The 20,664-nt window shown below is 43.0% G+C and overlaps 1 protein-coding gene across 1 annotated transcript in view; it reads left to right on the top strand.

Annotated features, from left to right (window-relative positions):
• syne2b (spectrin repeat containing, nuclear envelope 2b) overlaps positions 1-20,664 on the top strand; it is a gene marked incomplete in the record, with an annotated part of 122,279 nt that overhangs the window by 82,233 nt on the left and 19,382 nt on the right. Inside the window, 21 exon segments of the mRNA XM_051078358.1 lie at positions 319-471; positions 585-761; positions 946-1,101; positions 1,238-1,381; positions 1,644-1,814; positions 1,889-2,019; positions 2,101-2,305; positions 2,464-2,646; positions 3,128-3,235; positions 3,850-3,876; positions 3,878-4,005; positions 4,635-4,782; positions 4,873-4,967; positions 6,859-7,090; positions 8,031-8,225; positions 9,514-9,639; positions 10,434-10,511; positions 10,513-10,590; positions 12,609-12,728; positions 12,730-12,768; positions 13,712-13,878. Of these exon segments, the coding sequence (XP_050934315.1) occupies positions 319-471; positions 585-761; positions 946-1,101; positions 1,238-1,381; positions 1,644-1,814; positions 1,889-2,019; positions 2,101-2,305; positions 2,464-2,646; positions 3,128-3,235; positions 3,850-3,876; positions 3,878-4,005; positions 4,635-4,782; positions 4,873-4,967; positions 6,859-7,090; positions 8,031-8,225; positions 9,514-9,639; positions 10,434-10,511; positions 10,513-10,590; positions 12,609-12,728; positions 12,730-12,768; positions 13,712-13,878 (2,861 nt within the window).

The raw sequence follows: 20,664 nt of genomic DNA, 5'->3' as shown, positions 1-20,664 counted from the left end.
GTTTTTGTCTCCTTTCCTTTTCAAGCTTAACCTCTAATTTATCTTTAAAGTACATTACAGATCAAATGCCTTTCAAGTTTTTTTGACAAATGAGCACATGAATTCACTCTTTTACTAGAGAGAAGTCAGAGGAAGTCAGTATTTACATACTAACTAGAATGGTAATAAGTGTGGTTTTAACTCAAGAAGCTCCTCTCAGTTCGGCAACATTTAAACTGAGAGTAAAAACTAAACCTCTAAACCTCTGTGGGAGTGAATAGTTTGTAATTTGTTCAACAAAGTCAACGAAGATCGAAGTCATTCCTCTCTCCTCCTCAGCGGTGGATGAAAACGTTGACCCAGCAGGGGGCGCTGCTGGAGCTGCAGGTCTGGCTTGGAGCTGCTGAGTCCCAGCTGGGGGAGAATCGCAGCAGGATCAACCAAACATCCTCCACTAAGGCTGATCTCTCACAGCTCCTAAAATACTGCAAGGTAGAGATGGACTGCCACAAACATTCTGATTAAATATCCTGATTACTCAAGTATTTTCGTGCATGTTTAAATACTAAAGTATAATCTTGAGATCTCCACGACTTCTCTCTCAGGAGTGTCAGGTAGAGATGTCGGCCCATCAGGCCACATTGGACTATGTGAACCAGCCATTACAGACCTGTGGTACTGAGGATGGCCAGAGGGGGCGCTACGAGCACAACCAGTTTGCAGAGGACCAGGGTGATCTCAACCATCAGTGGCTCAGTTTACAGGAAACCCTCAACACTCAGGTATTCAGCTGCATCACATGGGCTTCATCAGCAGATGTAGTTTACTCAGTTATCATGGAGAAGCATTTCATCACAGTGCAAACATATATATATGTATTTTGTTTTTACTTCCTGATGTTGCATAGGCAAACCTGACTCTGAGAGACAGCTACAGACTGAGTAAACTGCACTTTGTGAATTTCAGATCCAGGAGGTGGAGCAGGATTTGAGGAGCCGAGCGGAGTGGGAGGCAAGACTGAAGCAGGTCAACAGCTGGATCACAGACCAGAGCCTCTGGATGGACTCAGCTCAGACACCCAGCACCCAGACAGAGCTGCAGAGGAACATCGACACCTGTCAGGTCAGGACTCACACCTGTGTGAACAGTCAGAACGCTTATCTCAGCTGTGAAGGGTGATACGCCCTGAAGGCTTTTGCAAATAAATATAAAAAGCTACATACAATATAAATGAAATCTTCTCCTGTCGGTGTATCAGGGCCTCGAGGAGAAGATCAGGCAGAAGTCTGCGGCTCTTCAGGAGCTGAGAGACAAACTTTGTAGTGGGAAAGGAAACAGCAGCTGTGATTTTCTCTCTCAGACAGATGAATCCATCCAGGCCTGTGCAGCTCTCACACAGCGGGTCAGTGACACAAAGGAAATGCAGAAGTTAGATAGATGTCTTGTAGATGTAAAAGTTGTATGACTTTAACCACAAGCAGAAAAAGTCTACAGAGCATTAAAAATGAAAGGTATACACAATTTATTCCTACTGTCAAACTGTAATTCTTTGGTTCTGAACTTGCTTTGATTCCATCTTGAACAGGTTAAAGTCTCTTAGATGATAAATGTCTGGTATCTGTCTGTTTCTCCCTCTCACTGGATCATCCTCTTGTCTGTTACAGAATGAATCGGTGAGGCAGAGGCTGATCCAGGCTCAGCAGCTGTGGGACAGTGGGGAGAAGAGTCTGAATCAGATGATGCTGGAAACAGTGAGAATGTCTCAGACTCTGGATTATCACAGCAGCCCTGCGCTCTCCCTGCAGGCACACAGAGACGTCCATGACAGGCTACAGGTGGGACCGCTGCTCCCTCTGGAGTACGTTTGTTCTTGTGTCCTGGTGACGACTGACTGAGGTGTTTGTTGCAGCTTCTTCATCAGGAGACAGAAGCTTCGGGGGCGAAGTGGAGCAAACTGAGTCAAACCGTCTCCTCCCTCAGAGACGTCATCGGCCCTGCTGCTGCCCTCCTCACCCAGCAGCTGGACAGACAGAGAGACAGGTGAGACAGACACCTGCCTGCACACACACACACAAACAACACACAGACGCACTTACTCACAGTCATTCTCCTGTTTCTCAGTTGGACTGCAGTGTCCAGAGATCTTGTCCAGCAGCTCCAGAGGAGTCAGGGGATCCTGCAGGTCTGGGAGGTCTACGCCCGGCTGGCAGCATCTTTCTCCAAACAGCTGCAGACGCTGCAGAGTGACGTCACAGCTGCTCTGAGCGCAGCGCCTGGAGACGACAACACTGTGGAGCAGGTCGCTGTCAAGATTCAAGATCTGCAGGTGAGGGAATAAACTGAGAAACCTCTGAGGGACGAGACTGACATTTAAAGATGCAGAAAGAAGGAAACATCAAATCTTCTTCATCAAATGACTATTTCATATCACATTTCCATATTTATTTTTCCTACACACAGTTCATGTAATCTTCTTCTTTCCAGAGTCTCCTGGAGAGGACTGACACTTTGCAGTCTGACCTGGAGGGGGTGCTGGAGGCTTCCAAGGTCTTGGTCAGCCACCTGGACCCTTCAGCTGCCAGCCTGGTTCAGTCAGAGAGCAGGTTGTTGTCACGTGGTGTCGTGCAGCTCAGCCACATGCTGACTGGGAAGCTGGGTCAGCGGCAGGTACAACTTCATGAATGAATTTGCAAGTTTTGGGGATCAGACTTATTATATATTACTTATTATACTTGAGGTGATGAAATATCAGACTTGAGGGCAGTGTTTGATATAAGGTAAACAGGTAAACAGGGCCGGCTGCAGTGGCATAGTGAAATTCATTTTTGTGTTTACAAGCCTTAACTTTAAGCTTTTTATTGCAACCTTCTGCTTATTTATGTTTCTGTATGTTTACAGTTAGAGATGATGTTTATTGATTATCCAGAAGGATTTTGTTTACTTTATTGCTTTTCATTGTTTTTAAATCAGATTGTAATTAACTATTACTTTATGTTGTTGTACATGTTGTCAGAGTGCTGTACTCTGCTGCTGTACTTATTCCCTACCCTAACACCTGAGTGCTCTAAGTGTCCTATAGATAGTGCCCTATATATAGAGTGACCTATAAATTAAGGCACATATGGCCCTGTAATATGTTTGCGTGTAGGAGGAGCTCAAGCGGCTGCAGGAGTTTGGAAACCTCCTGGAGTCACTGGAGGGAAACCTGGAGGGTTGGCAGCAGCGTCTGGAGAATGAGGCTCAGACGACAGACCAGGTGAGACAGCATGAATGGACTTTATGAATGACTGCACTACTAGTATCTCTTCTCTTCGAGTATCCGACAAGAGACTATGACATTAAAGTGTTTATGTGTTTAATATGTTGTAGCTAGAAATGTTCTCTTTTGGGGAGGTGGAAATTAGAGTCGCTGTAACTCCTTGGAGCAGATTAGATTTTAATCTAACCTGTATCTTAACGCTTAGAAAGAGATGTTTCTGAATCACTGAGCTCTGAAAATGTTATTTCAAATTGTATTTTCTGTAAGGGTTTATTTGTATTTGATGCAGGCTGAAATATTCTCACCCAACTAAAAGACATTTTGACATTTTTCAGGACTCGCCATAGACCACAGAGATTTTTTTGTATTTGATTTTTTTGAGTGAATGTTAAATATTTATATTAGTGGGAAGTGGATCTCTCTTTTAAATCATTAAGTGGTTTGTCTCCATCTGAGAGGAGAAGCTTCAGAACAATGACTCAATGAATTTTAAAAGAAGTAGAAACAGTGTGTGTATCGTAGTATTTTGGTCCTCAGCTGTGATGTCATGTGTGCAGTAGTCTAGTCTGCTGTGATCCCTCTGAGTCTCTGATGCCACCATATGTTTCCAGTCTGGCCTCCTGGAGCTGAGCGGCCTGATCTGCTGACCTGGATGTGCTAAATGAGCTGAGCTGCAGCCTGACGCTGGGCGACGCTGCAGCACGCCGCCTGCAACGCCTCAACCACTGCTGGGCCGACACGTCCGCCAGAGCCGAGGAGGCCTGCAGGTCAGTGAGGGACGAGATCCCAGACGTGAAACACTGAGGCAGTGTGCTAATGATGGAGTGCACTAAATGCTTTACTTTTGCTTCACAACTGACCGTATAATATTCTTGTCAAGTGAGTTTTCAATCATATCCCATGATCTTCAGCAGCATATTGAAATTTTCTCTTAATCTTCACCGACAAGATCAACAATAAGGATCTTTGTTTGTTGCTGACTGACAACAGTAATCTGTTGATCTGAGCACATGAGCAGGTTTTTACTGCCACATAATAAACCTGAGGAGATTAAGATGAGGACGTTGATCACTATCAGTGGTTTAATGATTATTTGCTCCTGCTCTGTTTGTGCTCCTGCACTTTAAGACACTCCTAATAATCCTGAGCTGAAGAGATTTTATTTATTTAAAGGCCAAAAATCTTCTGGTAAAGATAACATTTGCTAATGCAAAGGGAGTTGGTGTGTAGCGATTCACAAAGCTTGAGGTTTTATTAGATTTGTGACAGTGAATGGTTTCAACTTTAAAGGGGGATTACAGGGTTTATAAAGTTAACATATACATGGTATAAACTGTGATAGAGCGTTGTTCATTCAGTTGTGTGTGTGTGTGTGTGTGTGTGTGTGTGTGTGCAGTGAGCTGCAGACAGAGGCGCTGAGGCAGCAGAGCTTTGAGCAGAAGTGTGAGAGCTGGATGTCTTTCCTGCAGAGGATGGAGGACAGTCTGGCTGTGGATGTGGCCGGCTCTTACAGTGGCCTCAGGCAGCAGCTCCGTACGCACAAGGTAACGAGCGGGATTAACGGACTCACTGACAGACTCAACAAAAACACTGCAAACACACAGATGTAACCCTGATCTCTCCTGCTGTCTCAGCGGTTTCAGGCAGAGCTGTCCACTGGTCACCAGATCCTCCATTCAGTTATCACCGAAGCTCTTCATCTGCTGCAGAAAGGAGAGGTGGACGACAGGTAGGAGGATCAAACTGTAAAGCTGCTCCTTCATGTAAAGAGAGGGGGAGGCAGGAGATCTTATTAGCTAGATGTAAGGCTCAGTATATATCACAATTAATATAAATAAAACCATAAAAACAAATGACCAAATCCCTTCTTCTTCGTGTTAGCATGTTATATTTAGCTCCTGCCCTCACAGAGTGGTGTTACTCAGAAGAACTTGAGTTAAAGTGTTTCATGGTGTTTACACAGTGTTGGGTGTCATTGTCGCGCACCCTCGTGGTTTTATGTGCCCAAATGTAGCATGAACCAGACTGGATTAAAACCTCGTACATGGCTGGGGCATGTGTGGACGTGCGGGGGGAGCTACTGCCGGTCTGCTAACAGCGTTGTCCACCGGTGTTACCGGTACTTTCCACCGCCTCGCGCGGAGCTGGAAAACAAAATAATTAGCACTCTTTGAAGACGTATTAGAAACTGGTCGCGCGAAATCATGTTGATGGAGCGACGGCCAATAGGAAAAGGCCGACAGCTGGCTGACCAATGGTGTGACTCCATCACGGCCGGTCGACCAATGGTGTGGCTCCATCGTTCACTCAGTCACAGGCCGTTGCTGTTTGCGTTAATATGGCTAGCTAGCTAGCTTGTCGTTCGTCCATCAAAGTTGAAATTAGTTTCAACTTTAAACACAGTACATATGTCTGTCAACGCCGCCAGTGAGACAGCATTTCATAGCGGATTCATATTTGCACAGTTAGCATGTAACCACGCTTTATTAAATGGATAACGTGTTTGAATTAAGCAATATTAACGTCCTGACCGCATCACTGAAGTGCTCAAATGAACGTTAAAGCACACCCTCGAGTTTAATATTGCGATTATACAACTATTATCAACAAAGCAAAATGTATAATCAAAATCTGTTCACATTGAGGAGCAATTTGCTCTCAAAATTAAAAGGTTTTAGCGAGTGTTTTTCCCGTTTCCATGGAAATACATGGGGTCTGACTATTAACTGGAACACAGTCAGTCACTTAGTAACGACCTAGCAACAGAAATGATTTTCTAGTCCCAGATGAGTGAACTCTGAGCTGACGTTAATGCTTTATTGAGATCTCAGACTTTACCAAGCTAAACAAACAGCCTACTGCACAAATGAATACTTACTTTTATCAACCACGTTATAACAAAGACACTGTGTTTATTTACTCACACAGATGTAGCTTCTGCAACCGCAAACTTTTACATGAATTTAAAGTTATAGCGCCGTGTCACCGGCACAGCTGAAGGAGAAAGCCGAGGCGCTTTGCTCAAATGACGTTAAAGGCACACCCTCGAGTGTAATCCTGCGATCACACAACTATTACCAACAAAATAAAATGTATATGGCGGAGTAATATTTTTAGTGATGAGTAAAGTGTGCTGTCATGCTGATTTGAGCACATTCTAAATGTCTTGTGGACCAATCAGATTGCTCGGTCGGAACTACTTGTTGTATAATTAGCATTATATATTAGCATAAATATTAGCATATAATGTTTACATTAAGGCTCCCAGGAAGGCTTATGGCCTGTCCTAGCTTTCCCTGTCTTAAGCGCCTCCACTGTTGTTTCTGTCACAAATATTTAAGATGCCATGTCGTGCTGTAAAATAACAGACCATGGTGCATAGGACAAGCCCAAAACTTTTTTATTTTTTTCTTCTTCTTTTAAACTTTGAATATGTTATTTAAATGAAAAGGTTTAGTTTATTAACAAATTTTAGTTAATTATTCAATCATCTTTGTGGCCTGATATTTACACATTTCATCTTTGACCTTTAAGTACGTAGAGAATCCAGTATTGAGTTGTACTGGATAATGTTATTTGTGATATAAAAGATGTTGTCTTAATCACTTGTGTGATTACAGGAGCGACTTCATCCTGAAGTTGGCTCAGCTCAGAGAGCACTGGCAGGGGGCAGTGCACCGTGCTGACCAGCGGCGCTCTCTGGTGGAGGGGCTGGTGAAGCACTGGCACCTGTACAGCCGCAGCCTGAGGAAGCTGCAGAAGTTCCTGTCGGATACACAGACCCTCCTTCCCCCTGCTGGGCCAGCCCGCTGTAGCCTGCAACAGCTCAGACGCTCCCTCCAAGACCTCCAGGTGGGACTGACAAGGGCTGGAATTTCATAGAATTTATAGTGAATACCAGATAATTTTGTGAGGGAGTAAGTGGAGGATTTATAATGAAATCACTTTAAAGGGAAGTAAAAAATGGCTTAATAACTCTGGTGGAAATGAGGCTGTTGACCTGAAATTTTCTGAGATGAAAAACATTACTCATCCATGTTATGTATGAAAACACATCCAGCTCCCAGGAATGATAGACAACATGATAGATCTGATGATAGAAAGTTTGGAATCAATGTAGGTATCAGTATTTTTTATTAATCAAACATGACATCAAACATTACCTCCATCTTTGATTCATTGTTTTGAGTGAACAGTAAAAGATTCCTTCAGAAACTGAACAACTGAAAAAACTACACATTTTAAAAACAACTCATTTATAGGCCTTTACAAACCAGGAAATGGTTGAATTTTTAATCTGCACATTTCCAGCAGTAGTAAAAGACGCCACCCAGAGAGTAGATGTTCTGTAAAATAAAATGGTTGTTTATTCAGATTAAGACCAGTCTTTACCACAGACAGACACAAAGAGGAGAGAAACCAGCTGCTTAAAGCTGCTCCTGATGGCTGATTTAAGATGTAAAGACTTGGAAACCAGTGTTGCTGATTGCATTTACATCAAAAGAAAAACAAATGAGATGAAGAAAAGAGTCTTCCCATTCTGATTGTTTCTGAGTCGTTGATTATCATCAAAGGGGAGTGAGGAGATTTGAAGTGATTGTGAATGAATCAATAAAAAGATTGATGTTGATAGGTACTTCTCAATAAAAGCAACCAGTCTACCCTTAACTAGTCCATTAAACAACAGCAGCACAACCAGGTGGTTAGATTTCTGTCTCTCCCATGTTTCCCTTCTTTCCCTTCCTTCTTTAAAACCATCTTTAACTTTGTCTCTCTCCCTTCCCCTCCTCAGCACACTGAGCTGTTGTTCCAGAGGTATCAGTGCAATTTCATCCACACTCTGGAGGTTGGCCGGCAGCTCTTCTCCATGGGTGACGAGGAGACCCAGACTCAGCTTCAGACAGATCTGGGAACCCTGCAGGAGGAGTGGGACAACCTCCACTGCCTGCTGGGCCGGAGGATGGACCTCACCGAAGCTATCATCAAGGTACTCAGTCGCTCCCTGTCAAGTTCTTGTCACTCAGTTTTAGTGATGCTTTCAGGAACATCTTACAAGTTCATTTTACTGCAGTCTCAGACATCTTTTTTTTTTTTAACTGTTTTTATCGTGAGTACTAGACTCCACGTTCTTTATCTTTGTTGATCTTGGCTGTTAATGGAGCTTTTTTATCAGCCTTTCTGGACCCAGTCTGGACGGATCCTGGTCTTAAAATTGTCCTGTTTTGATCTTTCACTGCTTTATATTGTACACGTTTTTGGCATTGTAGAAATTAAATTTTGGGATAAATCTCACATCAGGATACATATTACATATGACATACTGTGAATTGCAGTGAGTGGATGAGTGTTTTGTGTTTGGGGTTCAGTTTTGAGAATCCAGACCAAAGGGCTCCAGTAAGTGGAGCTTGAGGGTCGGATTTCACTGGAAAAACAAAATCAATGGAATATTAGAAATGTGATCTGTTCAGTCATCGGCAGTGAGAGTGCTGGACTGACGTCTCCTGAGACAGTTACATCAGCCTGTATGGATTCTGTTCTCCTGTTCTTTGTTTCAAGCTGAAGAGTGTCAGCCCTTTTCTGTTTTTTAAAAATAAATCTAAAGATGCACTCAAGTATTAAATGCTCTGACCTGAGAGCTCTTCTTGTTCAATACAGAGATGCAAAGAGGAAGTGGGATTATATTCTTCCACACTTCTACACCCAGAGACTGCCCAGTCATGCTACAGCCTTGTACTGTGCACTACTCACATATTCACATTTGCAATTTATGTTTATTTTATTTGCACGTATGAAATTTACAAAGGCTCAAAAGTTTTGACACATTTAAATATTCACATACAAGATAGTTCCTAAATTGTCTTACACTCCTGATTGTTAAGTTGGAGGCTAACTAAGAATAGTACAGCAGTCTAATGGCTTTGTAAATCTCACGCCTTCTACACTGCCCTGAATCAGCTGCAGGTAGATGTTATATACAAGTCTGATGTAAGAGTTGGTTTTTCTTTTTTTCACCCTGGACAAACACCAGTCCTCTGTGACTGTAGAGACATGTGAATCCTCCATCTGTCTCCTGTAGCCTCTGATGCTTTCTGTTTGCCTGAGAGCAGCCGAGTTAATCCAATCAGCTTTAATAAATGACGCAGCAAATGTTTAGGAAGTAAAAGACAAAGGAATGAAATGGTCCTCTTGTTATTCTTAAAGCCAATCAGTGTTTAACCCATTTCACTGATCTGTATGATTAATGAGTTTTTAAAAACTGCTTTATTGTGTCTCAGAACTGGGAGCGCTGCGAGGCTGGGCTAACAGACAGCATGCTGCAGCTAAAGGACATGAAGACCAGACTCAACCAGTCGATGCCAGAGAGTGACGATGAGCTGCAGAGTGCTGAGAAATTCACCAAGGTACATCTGCAAACACCTGGTCACACAAACATGCAATTTACCACATATTGCTGACATATATTTTGCATTGTTGTGCACACTGGCCCTCACTGTTAGTGTTATTGATACAGATAAACATCAGCGTGTGGAGCCAGAGTTTGATTGTCCAGCTGATAACATGACTGACACTGATAATTACAGTTTTTATATATATTTTAACCAGGACGCCTCTGTGCCATTAGTTGAACCTTCTTTGGTTCTTTGGCTTTGCTCATTCACAATAACCTCAACCAGTAGGATTATTGCTGCCTCTAAATCAGCCCTGATGTCAGATTGGACGTGTTTTTGAATGATGTATTGAGTCTGGAGAGGGAGGAGGAAGAATTCCCTCAGTGGCACTGATGTATCCAGTATGTGAAGCAGTAAATTTATACATTTCCATTTTTATGGAAAAATGCCTTGATTTGAGAAACAATCACGTAAAGTTTCACGTGAGCTAAGCCAAGTTTGAAACAGGTTTGATTCACAGCTCATCCTCTCTGACCCATCAGAGCCTTTATCCTCCACCCCTTCCTCAATCCCCTCCCCTCCCCCCTCCACAGTCACCCCTCCCCCTGGCCCGGCCTGCAGCATGCGGCCCTTAATCCTCTCTCTGGGCGGGGAGAGAGAAAGAGAGAGAGAAGAGTGATAGAGACAGGGAGAGAAAGAGAAAGGGGCCAGGCAGAGAGAGACATTAGGGAGTAGCTGTGAGAGAGTGAGCTGTGGAGGGGGTCCCTGACAGTTTGTTGTGGTGGACGGTGTGCTATGGTATGCAGGAGAACGAGGACTCCCTGGAGGACTGGGCTGAGAGCCTGACAGAGCTGAGCACCATGAAGACGGATCTGTCCCAGTACTATCATCGCAGACGATGTCTTGCTGCTGCAGGAGCAGGTGGAGCACCTGCACTGCCAGTGGGAGGAACTCTGCCTCAAGGTTAGTCTGCTGGGTCTGATACACTAAACTCCTGCTGAAAGCTAATAACTAACTCGACTCATCTTTTGTCTAAAATGTAAAAGTTCTGTGTAGTGAAATGTGAGTAAATCAGCAAGTTTAAAACGTTTGAAAAGCTTTAATTCACATTAAATACGTTGTGTGGTTTGAAACAAATCACCAAGGAAATGATTTTAAGGCATCATTGGTGCAGAGATTAATGGGAAATGCCCAGTGAGAGTGCATGACCCCGGTCCAACGTTGTTTCTCCTTTGGGACCCATTTTTCACTCATTAACAGGCCATTTCCTCTAATATGCTCTTATGCAGTTTTATGGCTGGAAAAGCACCTTATTCCACAATATCTGACAGCATTGTGTGTGTATTGTTTATTAGCTCTTCATTTAACAGTCATGTTTTTATGGCTGCACCAATCCATCAAATGGAAATATTATATGTGTCACATGCATCATCAAATGTATTTCTCAAAATTCAGCCTGACATATGTGGTATCTTTGGAAACTGATGGATCTCCACTATAATTTAAAATAAATCTGTGGGTTTGAACAGTGTTTGGCTGCACAGTTTGTGTTCGTATTATCTGCTCAGCTGCTGGGCCAGTTTGGAAAAGCTTGTATGATAAATATGTGTAATCTGGCTTAAATTAATTCACCAGAAGAAAGTAATATCAAGAGTTACCTGGAAAAAAGATGGTATGGCTTCAAAGTCATGGTGTGAGACATATCAAGTTCACTGCAAACGTGCAAGACCAGAAACTCTGTGATCAAACTTTCTTCCTTGACCCATTTTTAAAAAGTCTGTCCTTTGTCCAGCTCAGTTTCACTGTAGGGCAGTTGGTTGAGGAGGGTTAATAATTGAAGAACGAGCATATGTAACCACCAGCCTCAACAGTCACTCACTTTGTGTTTTGTTAATGAGCGTGTGTGTGTGTCTATGTGTGTTTTGGGACTGCAGCAGGTCAGGGGAGATGATTTAGCTCCTCAAACTGCCCCAGGACGCAGAGAACATGGGAGGGAAAAGTTTGTGCAGAAACTCAATTTTCTTAATTAAATAAAAAGTTGTTTTTGGAGAGAAGAGTCATCTGACATGTTTGTGGGTGTTCTCACATCTGCAGTGTACATGCTGCACTACATGTTAATCTACACTGTTTTTAACTCTGTTTCTTTGTTGTCTGTTTCATCAGTGTTAAAAGTCTTAAGCCTTTAATGAGGAGTTAAGTTAGTAAATCTTAGTGAGTCTTTAAAGGGCGACTGAAGAGCCCAACAGGTCTGGGTGGGGTGGGGGTGTGTGAGGGGGCATTGTGTGAGTGGGGGGAACAGATGGTGACAGAAGAGAAATGTTGAAATGAGCTGAGAGACTTCAGGAAGAGGAGCTTTTGTATGAAAATGAGTTTGGGGGGAAGGGAAGGTGGTCACACCAACTTTCACTTCTTACTGTCTGTGTGTTGTTGTTTGTGTATTTACATGTGTAGCTCTGTTTTGGACTGTTGGATCCACTGCAGAGAGACAGTGCTGTTTGCCTCCTGTTGAAAAGTTTAGAGTAGAGGCTGAGTGCTGCTCTTTAATAACAGTGGGAAAGTCGGCTTGAGATAATCTAATCTAATAGGTTAGTCTTCTTTCTCGAAGCCCTTTCGATGTCAATGAGTGAACTAATTTTTCCAATAAAAAAGCTAAATCTTCCCCTGTTTTACTGTCTTCATGAACAGCACAAGACTCAGCAGGGATTTGGTTATAGTGGACCACAGTTGAAATTTCAGGTCATGTGATGAGCTTGGGCTTGTCTGTGTGTGGGTGTGTATGTTAGTGTATCAGTGACGGAGGTTTGTCTTTAGCTGGGGATGTCATTACCACTTCCAATCATATCAAATTAAAATAATGCTCAGATATAACTGGTGCACCAACTGCATCAGTATCAGAAATAAGATATGCATACACTCTACTGTTAAGCATCTTAAAATAACAAAGCTTATTAAATATCTCCTCCAATCCTCTTTGTTGTCAGGTGTCTCTGCGTAAACAGGAGATCGCAGACCGTCTGAACGCATGGATCATCTTCAATGAGAAGAACAAGGAGCTGTGCGAGTGGCTAACGCAGATGGAGAACAAGGTGGCGCACAACTCCTGACCTTAACATCGAGGAAATGGTGGAGAAACTCAAGAAGGTAGGAGGCTGCAGCAAAGACACACTCCCACTCATCTTTACTGTGATAACGATTGATAAATAACTACTGTTTACAGTGGCTTGAAGATTAGATTAGCATCACTTCACATGTTTAGATGGGTGCGGCTGTGAATGCCATCATCCATCAGAGGTGATGATCAACGTTACTTTGTGAATGAGACACTTCAAACTTTGTCACCATGCAAAATCTTCAAAGACTGTAACTGAAACATGGACTGAGAAAAGTAAAGTGGAGCATACAGTCACTGTTTTACTTTGCCTCCATGTTTATTTTGCTGTGTCATTCAGTCAGTCAGCTCTGCGCTCTGAGCTGCTCTGTGTCGGGACACGTCGGACTGGGTGGTGGAGGGACGGTCTGGGCTTTTCAAAAAGCTGTGAATTCTCTCCTGATTGTTAAAGAGACGACAGCTGTTTCAGCCCCAGCAGGGCCACGCGGGTTTGTTTTGTGTCGAACTCAGGGCCCTTTCATTTGTCACGGTGTGAGTGTGGGGGTGACTGGAGGGTAGTAAAGGCAACTGCTGTTCCTGAAGCCCAAACAACTTATTGCCCTGGCAGGGGGTTTAAATCTTTTCAGTGCCTGGAGCTTTAAATTTAGTGTTTTGCCCTGGCACACAGAGTCTAGGCAGGAGCTGTATTACTTTCTGGCAAAATCAAAAAACTGACATGATTTTGTATGAAAAGTTGATTGTAAAAGATATGTAGTGATTAGTAAATCAAGTTAAAGGACAAACAGAAATTATAATGAGGCTGAATTTACAGTTAAAATTGTGATACGTCGTCTCAAATGTTACATGAAAAGCTGGTATTTTAAGGGAGGGAACAAACTGAGACTCATTTGAAAGTTTGATTAATGGTTGTGACACATCACTTTTGTTGTGAACTGTCACACACTGATTCCTTTCTTTTTTGTCTTTTTCAATCAGGACTGCATGGAGGAGATCAACCTATTCAGCGAGAATAAAACCCACCTGAAGCAGCTCGGAGAACAACTCATCACTGCCAGCAACAAGACAAAGGAGACAGAGATCAACGACAAGCTGAGGGACATCAACGACCGCTGGCAGCACCTGTTCGACCACATAGAGGCCAGGTAGGAAACGATAGAGTGAAGGTGGGAGGAAAGACGGCCATGGAAGATTGTGTGTTGACATTGCTGGATCACAGCTTGGAGCTTGAAGGTGTGTTTTCTGTAGATGATTCTCAGGTGTGTGTTGAGTATATTTGATGGTTCACATGCTAACTCAGTGGTTGTGGTTTTAGATTTGTTGCAGTAACCCCAGTGTTTTGTTTGCACCAATCACAGTGCTGGTATTCTGTCCAGAATACCTTCCTTCTTTATTGTTGACTTGGTTGAACAGTAACTATGAGAGCAGCCTCTTCTTGGAAGCTGATTGGTGATAACTTAGTGATTTTCTTGCTTTGATTGTAGCAGTAGCTTTGTACTTTGTACCTCAAACAGCCGCTCCTTTAACACTGCAAGAGAAATTTGAGAAGAGTTCTGGATTAAGGCTGTAGTTGGTGCTGCATGAAGGGTAAGGTGACTGCTTGAGTTCCATTTTATGAATGAGATTTTTGTCAAGCAACTGCTCTGATGACCCTTGACGCTGAAACTTCAGATAGAGCCGTAAAGGTGCTTAAAGGTGAATAGCAAGTTTAGACTGCAAGATGATTGTCAGTCTCGGTTTCCCATAAAAACATAGATCATTTTTTTTGTTACAGATTTTTTTTAGCTTTGGCCACAGTGGTTCAGCACGTGCAGCTTTATCTGTGTGTTGTGAGGAGAACAGGAACAGGCAGAGCACAGCTGTTATTCTACTGCCGCTGCAGATTAAAGTAGAAAAGCTCAGAGCTGATAGAGGATAGAGTGATATTATTGTTAATCCATAAATGCAAATCTCATTCCTGCACACAGAGACACAGAGAGGAGTCGTGGCTCTGTGCAGAGAGCTCCTGAAATGTCCATCCAGCAGCTTAGTGCCACTTTGCTCCTGATCTACATGAGAGCAGCATTATACAGTGTGACTGACAGGTAGTAGAAGGTGGACACAAACACGTTACACATTACATGGCAGGTAAATCATGCCCTGCAGCCGAACCTCTGTTTGAGACGAACAAACCAACCACATCTAAAGGCAGAAGTGTCCACACAGTAAAAGGCTGAGTGTAAATTAAACAGTTATATTTATATCCTCCTCCAGGCTGCATCACACTGCCTCCTCAATCTCTCCCCAGGAGCTCTGTGTCTGTGTAGCCGTAGTCTTGGCATGGTAACTTGTACAAATTGATTTTTGCTTTGAAAAGTTATGAGCTTTCCACAGTTACACTGTTGTAAAGTGGATTTCGCTGTTAGAGGATCTGACAAGCACTTTGTTTGAAGCCTACTGAGGCTCTATGCTCCCTGAGTAGCTCCATCAGGACACTGGGGAACGATGGTTTCAAGATAAATCTGAGATAGGAGAGCAGAGGAAATGTTTTTGCTACACAAAGTAATTTTAAGTTTATATTTTCAGACTTGTTTCTTATGATTTCATTTTTTGTTAAAACTCATTGGATCATCTTAAATCTTCAATCCCCAGGTTTTAGATTTAGAATTAACACTGTCCATCAATCAGAGTTTAATGCTCTAAATGTGGTTTTTGAATTCACTATTTAACTGATAACATTTTTCTTCATTAGTTTAAATGTTCAGATTTTATTTCCTGGATAACAGAAACAACCATCGTGCATTAGCAGAGGGTTTCTAACCTTTCCTGCTCTCCTTCTCTTTACTTGGTTTTCCCTTCGTCAAACAATATTGTCATTATTACTGTCCGTGTCCTCGCTGTGCAGCAGAATGGGTGCACAGCAATTACTGTTACATCTTTAATAAACAACAGGACAGCGAGTCCAAACTGATGACTTCATTCTGCTCCTGATAGCCGCCTGTTTGGTGACCGTGGAAAGATTCTGTGTTTAGTCGTTGGCAGGTTCATAAAATCCTGAAACTGAGTCAAGCTGAACTACAGTGGAATTCTCTCATGGAGGCAGAAGGGTTAAAGCAGTGCAGGTGGGGGGCGGGGGTGACTTATCCTCCATGAGAACGACTTAGATCTGCCATATGGTGGCTGTTTAGAGACTCCTCTCCTCTCAGGCTCGGTTTTTCTGTCACATTTCAATTCAAAGGACAAACTTCAGCATCAAGTTCACTTCAATAAATATCTTTTAAGGCACTGATGCTTTAACCCACAGCTGCAGTTCCCATGTTAAAATACAAAGAGGCGGACCGTCTCTTGGCTCTTACAAGTTGCAGGCTTGTAGGCGTGTCTGTGTTGAGCGCGTGATTTCCACCCGTAGCGCCAACTGGACAGTTATGTAGCAACGCATGATGAAGCAGTTTCTCTCAGTGATGCGTCTCCATGCAGCAGAAGAAAACAACAGTGCTTTTGTTTCACGGGGGAATCAAAATGAATGTTGTGGTGATTGACGTGCTTGTGAGTCAGAAGACATTTAAACAAAACCTTTCTTAACTTCCTCACATTGTGCCGCTGCTCCAGGATGTTTTTGGAGCTTCAATTCACAGAGACTGTCATCATCCTTACTGCTAACGTGAACAGTACCTACAGCAGAGATGTATTTAGAATAAATGTTAGAACACTACATTTAGTAAACTAGTAAACAGTTCCTAAAGTGTCCTATCAAAGCAGAAATTAAATAGGAGAGTGAACCCACACAGGCCCAGCAGTGTGGTTCATGGTGGACGAGGATGAAGGTCTTTATCACAGCTGACAGGTTGTTAGTACAGAGATCTGCCCTCCGTCTCTAACAATAGGAGAGAGACCAGAGTGGAGAGGGAGCACAGTATACAATAGTGGATCTGCCCTCCTCCCCCGTCCCCTCAGGGACTGACCAACATAACAAGGCTAAGCCTGTTAATGAGCCGCTGCTGAGGCACGAGCCTCGTGTCTGTGATGGAATGTGCAGCTGTCAGACTCTTGATTTAAATTTTATTGTACTGCAGCCACAGAAAATATCTGTGTCTGATTGGTTTGCAGGAAACCGTTACAGCCGTTAGACCAACATTCACCCCAGAGGTGTTGGAGGGGGTTGAGGTCAGTGCTCTGTGCAGACCAGTCAAGCTCTTCCACACCAAACGATGGCGTGATGCAGAGAGCTGTGAGGGGGTGAAAACACACTAAGCTGATAAACATGGGGAGTGTCTGTCTACACTCTGTCTCCACAAGCTGCTTAACATGAACAGGAAACCATTTCATTATTGTCATGTCTCTGCTGTTCACACCTGAAAACCATCAGAGCAGTTTGTGGTGCAAGTAAGGATGAAGTTTGATTATTTAGCGCTGCCACCAACCCAGTGATTTATTAACGATGACCTGCTTCACTACTCATTAAAACATGTTTCTGACTGTGAACACTGGGACTAATCAAAGCAACAAATGTGTGTGTGTGTGTGAGAGAGAGTGTGTGAGTGTATGCTGGTGGAAAAAAGTAGAGACGGTGCTAAAAGTAGCTTTGTAGATCAGTGGGCTCCAGCCCTCGCCTAACCCCCCAGCAGCATAATCCAGCCAGGCTCTGCACGCCGACAGAGGACACACCCCCAGATCTCTGAGCCGATGAAGCACACGCTGCAAGAAGCTGATTAGAATTAAGGGGCTGATTTTACACCTGCACTTTGTTTTCTTTGGTTTTATTCAGAGGAAATATTCAACTTTTGTTAAGTTGTAAGTTGAAGCTAAAGTGCAGATGCCACTAATGGCCACTAGGTGCAAAAAACCTCTTAATTGTTCCATTAAGGAGTTAAGGAGATAGCTGATAGGAAGGTGTGTTTTTGGTACAGGTAGATGTTGAGCAGCTGTTGACCACAATAAGCTCCAAAATGTACCTTTAGAAACATAACTGACTCATCAGACTTTTATCCAGATCCCCCCCCAACTCACCTTAACATTTCCCTACCCTTATTTCACCTGCTCCTTTCAACCACACTCACACTCGTGAAGATTTTTGCTGCACAGACATGAAGTGAGTCAGAGGGTGGTCTCACTGATTGGTCCATTGCCAGAGTCCTGTGGTACTGTGTCACATGTTAAGATAAGTGCTGATGGGTGTTTAAGAGGAGCTGACTCAGAGTCAGTGATGACTGTGGTATCCCTCAGCCTTTGTCTGCGTCTCGCCTCACTAAGTTACGGCAGATGACTGCTGGGGTTTGACTTGCTGAGGGATTAGATGCGTTGACACTGGCTCTCTGCTCGCCTTTGTGCCCCAAAACAAACCGGGTGCTCCGTCACCGGCCCCGCAGCTGCCGTCTGCTGACACGAGCCTTTGTGCTGACGGGCCCTCGGACTCAGAGGGGCCACCGGGGGGCCACCACCCTCTCTCCTCATTGTCTGAGCAAGATGCACGCGAGGCAGGTGTTTGTCTTTAAAAAACAATCTCCCGCCTCCTCCTCCGTCTCCTCACACCTGGTACACGCGCAGATTTACTCCTTTTATTGTTGCGCAGTGTTTTTGTTTCTAAATTGCAGTTTGTTGAGCCGTTAATTTCAGGAGGAGCTTTTACACATTATTTAGTGTCATGTTGTTTAGTGGTTTAACACTGAAATAAAGTGCAGACTTACGACCACTCGACTCTCTTTTCAAGTGGCTGTAGATCAGGTTGTCATGGTGACACTGCCAAGCCTCTTGTGTTGTTGACTGGCTCGGTTTTGTCACAGAGATTTGTCAAGTTTGAACAAGGAAATGTGAGACGGGGAGACGGAGTTTTCTGAGAGTTTGTGTCCTGGTGTGAGTGGCTGTGAAGTTGAGTTATAGGTTGATAGTCCTTTCAGACTCCTTAGGACATGTGTGTGTGTGTGATGGTAGTGAATATATATATGTAACGTAGAGTTAGAGATTTAAGTGTTTGGGTTTCAAGCTTCTCAGTGATCTGTAGTGTGTGTCTGTGTGATACGTATCTTTCTTTTCTGTGTCCTTCAGCTCCTTCCATACGTGCAGCTCTTTACATACACACAATGGTGATTTTCACGTCTGTTTCATGTTTGTTGTTTGTTTCTGAGTCACTTTAACACAACAGAGTGGACCTGTAGCATCTCGTAGAACGTCTTAAATGTGTTTCGCTTGTAGTTTCTTCACTGTGACGTTTGAGCTTTGAGTTTCAGCTGTGATGGCGAATGTGCAGAGTTTGACAATAGAGGGCTGTTTTCACACTCGTCTGCTAGTTTCGAGGAATTTGTGGTCCAGTTTGAATTTGACATGATGAGGTGTGATGAGGAAACTTGAAGCCTCCTGTGCACATACACTGAGAACTTTTTTATGAGGTAGAGTGAAGAGATGAACTTTTAAGAAGTTATTAAGGAATAATTGATTTTTTTTTTTGGGAAAAAGTAATGTTCTTATTCATTTCTAGAGAGCTTTGTTGTAGATGTACCACCAAAAAATATTTACTTGAAAAGTTAATCAAACAGAGCTGAAGAAGCCTCTGAGGTGAAACTTCAAGTATCTACCATTTAAGTCCAGCTGCTCTGAATTTGAAGCTGTGACCCTGGTCTCCTTTGAAAGGTAACTCTTAAACGTTTACAACCAGTAGAAGAGATACTGAACCAAAGCTACAGAGGCACAAACATGGTAGAAGAGTAAACATTTTTCCCCCGTCTTTATTTGTTTGTGCATAGAAAAGGAAATATGAATCCACTAATAGTAGTAAACACATTGGAGCCACTAGTCTGAATCATTTCTGTGTCAACAGCTGCTGCAGTGATTTGTGGATCCTAAAATCTTTGCACAGATTCAGGAGAGCTGGAGCTTTCAAACAATTTGTCAAGGTTGTGTCAAGATTGAGTCCAGTACAGACCAAAACACACATTAAGTTGTGCTACCAAGGCCATGGTGGGACAGTGTGTTTTAAAAGGTGTTTTGAATTTCCATCCCAGCGTGAATGAAAATCAAGCAAAACAGAAATTATGACTTTACAATGTTACCGCTCCTTCTCCTGCACCAGGTGCCAGATAGCATGTTAGCATTTTTCTAAATAACAAACAACAACAGACACCAATATCTGAATAGCAGAAAGCCATTACTGTAACAGATAGGACAAGGCAGTAATGTTATTTATTCCATGTTTGAAAAGAGCTTTAGATTTACATTTCTATTTTCGTTCTCCAAGTCTTTTCATTTCTGTGTGTTTACTTGCCATTCGTCCTTCTCCTCCACCTGTTGTAGCTTCAATTTCTTCAATTTATTACTTGCTCCTGGTGCTCTGGAGCCCAGGCTGGTTTATTTGAAATGGTCGAAGGTGGCAGATGGAGGTTTTCCAGGCTGAGGTTTCCTGCTGGGTCTGTCTGTGTCAGCAGCTTCGACCCCTGTTGGCGGTAACGTCTGAGCTTGTGTCTAAAGACCTGGACTAACTTTAATGGGCTTCTGTAGTTTGTTCACAGCTGTTGACTTGTGCTGCTTTTACAGATTTTTTCCAACTTAAACATCTTCTGCTCTCACTTTGTTTTTACATTTTTTACCTGCAGCAACACCTCTCTCCCATGCACCCAGTAGAAGTAGTTCAGAGTTGAACTAAAACAAATACAGTCTTATAGTACGGTGTACATGCCCCCCCCCCCGCATCCTGTTGGTGAAATCTACCATTTTATTAAAAGTAATTACTCTTTAATACCCGCTGAGCCAAGGCTTTATTTTTAAGCTTTTTGCTTTTAAATGCAAAACATTCATCACACTCACTCATCACTGTGAACACTCAAACAACTGAAGCAAAGGAGGAAAGACTTTATACAGGAGGATTGTTTTAACAGACTAACTCCTCAGTGTATTAAAAGAATAAAAGGCTTAACATCAAGTAATGTTTTATATAACTGATATATAAATGTTGGTCGGACAAA

The sequence above is a fragment of the Lates calcarifer genome, linkage group LG19 (assembly GCF_001640805.2).
Source record: "Lates calcarifer isolate ASB-BC8 linkage group LG19, TLL_Latcal_v3, whole genome shotgun sequence".
NCBI classification, from domain to species: domain Eukaryota; kingdom Metazoa; phylum Chordata; class Actinopteri; family Centropomidae; genus Lates; species Lates calcarifer.
The sequence above is the reverse complement of the archived record's forward strand: the minus strand, read 5'-3'. Positions and strand labels throughout refer to the sequence as shown.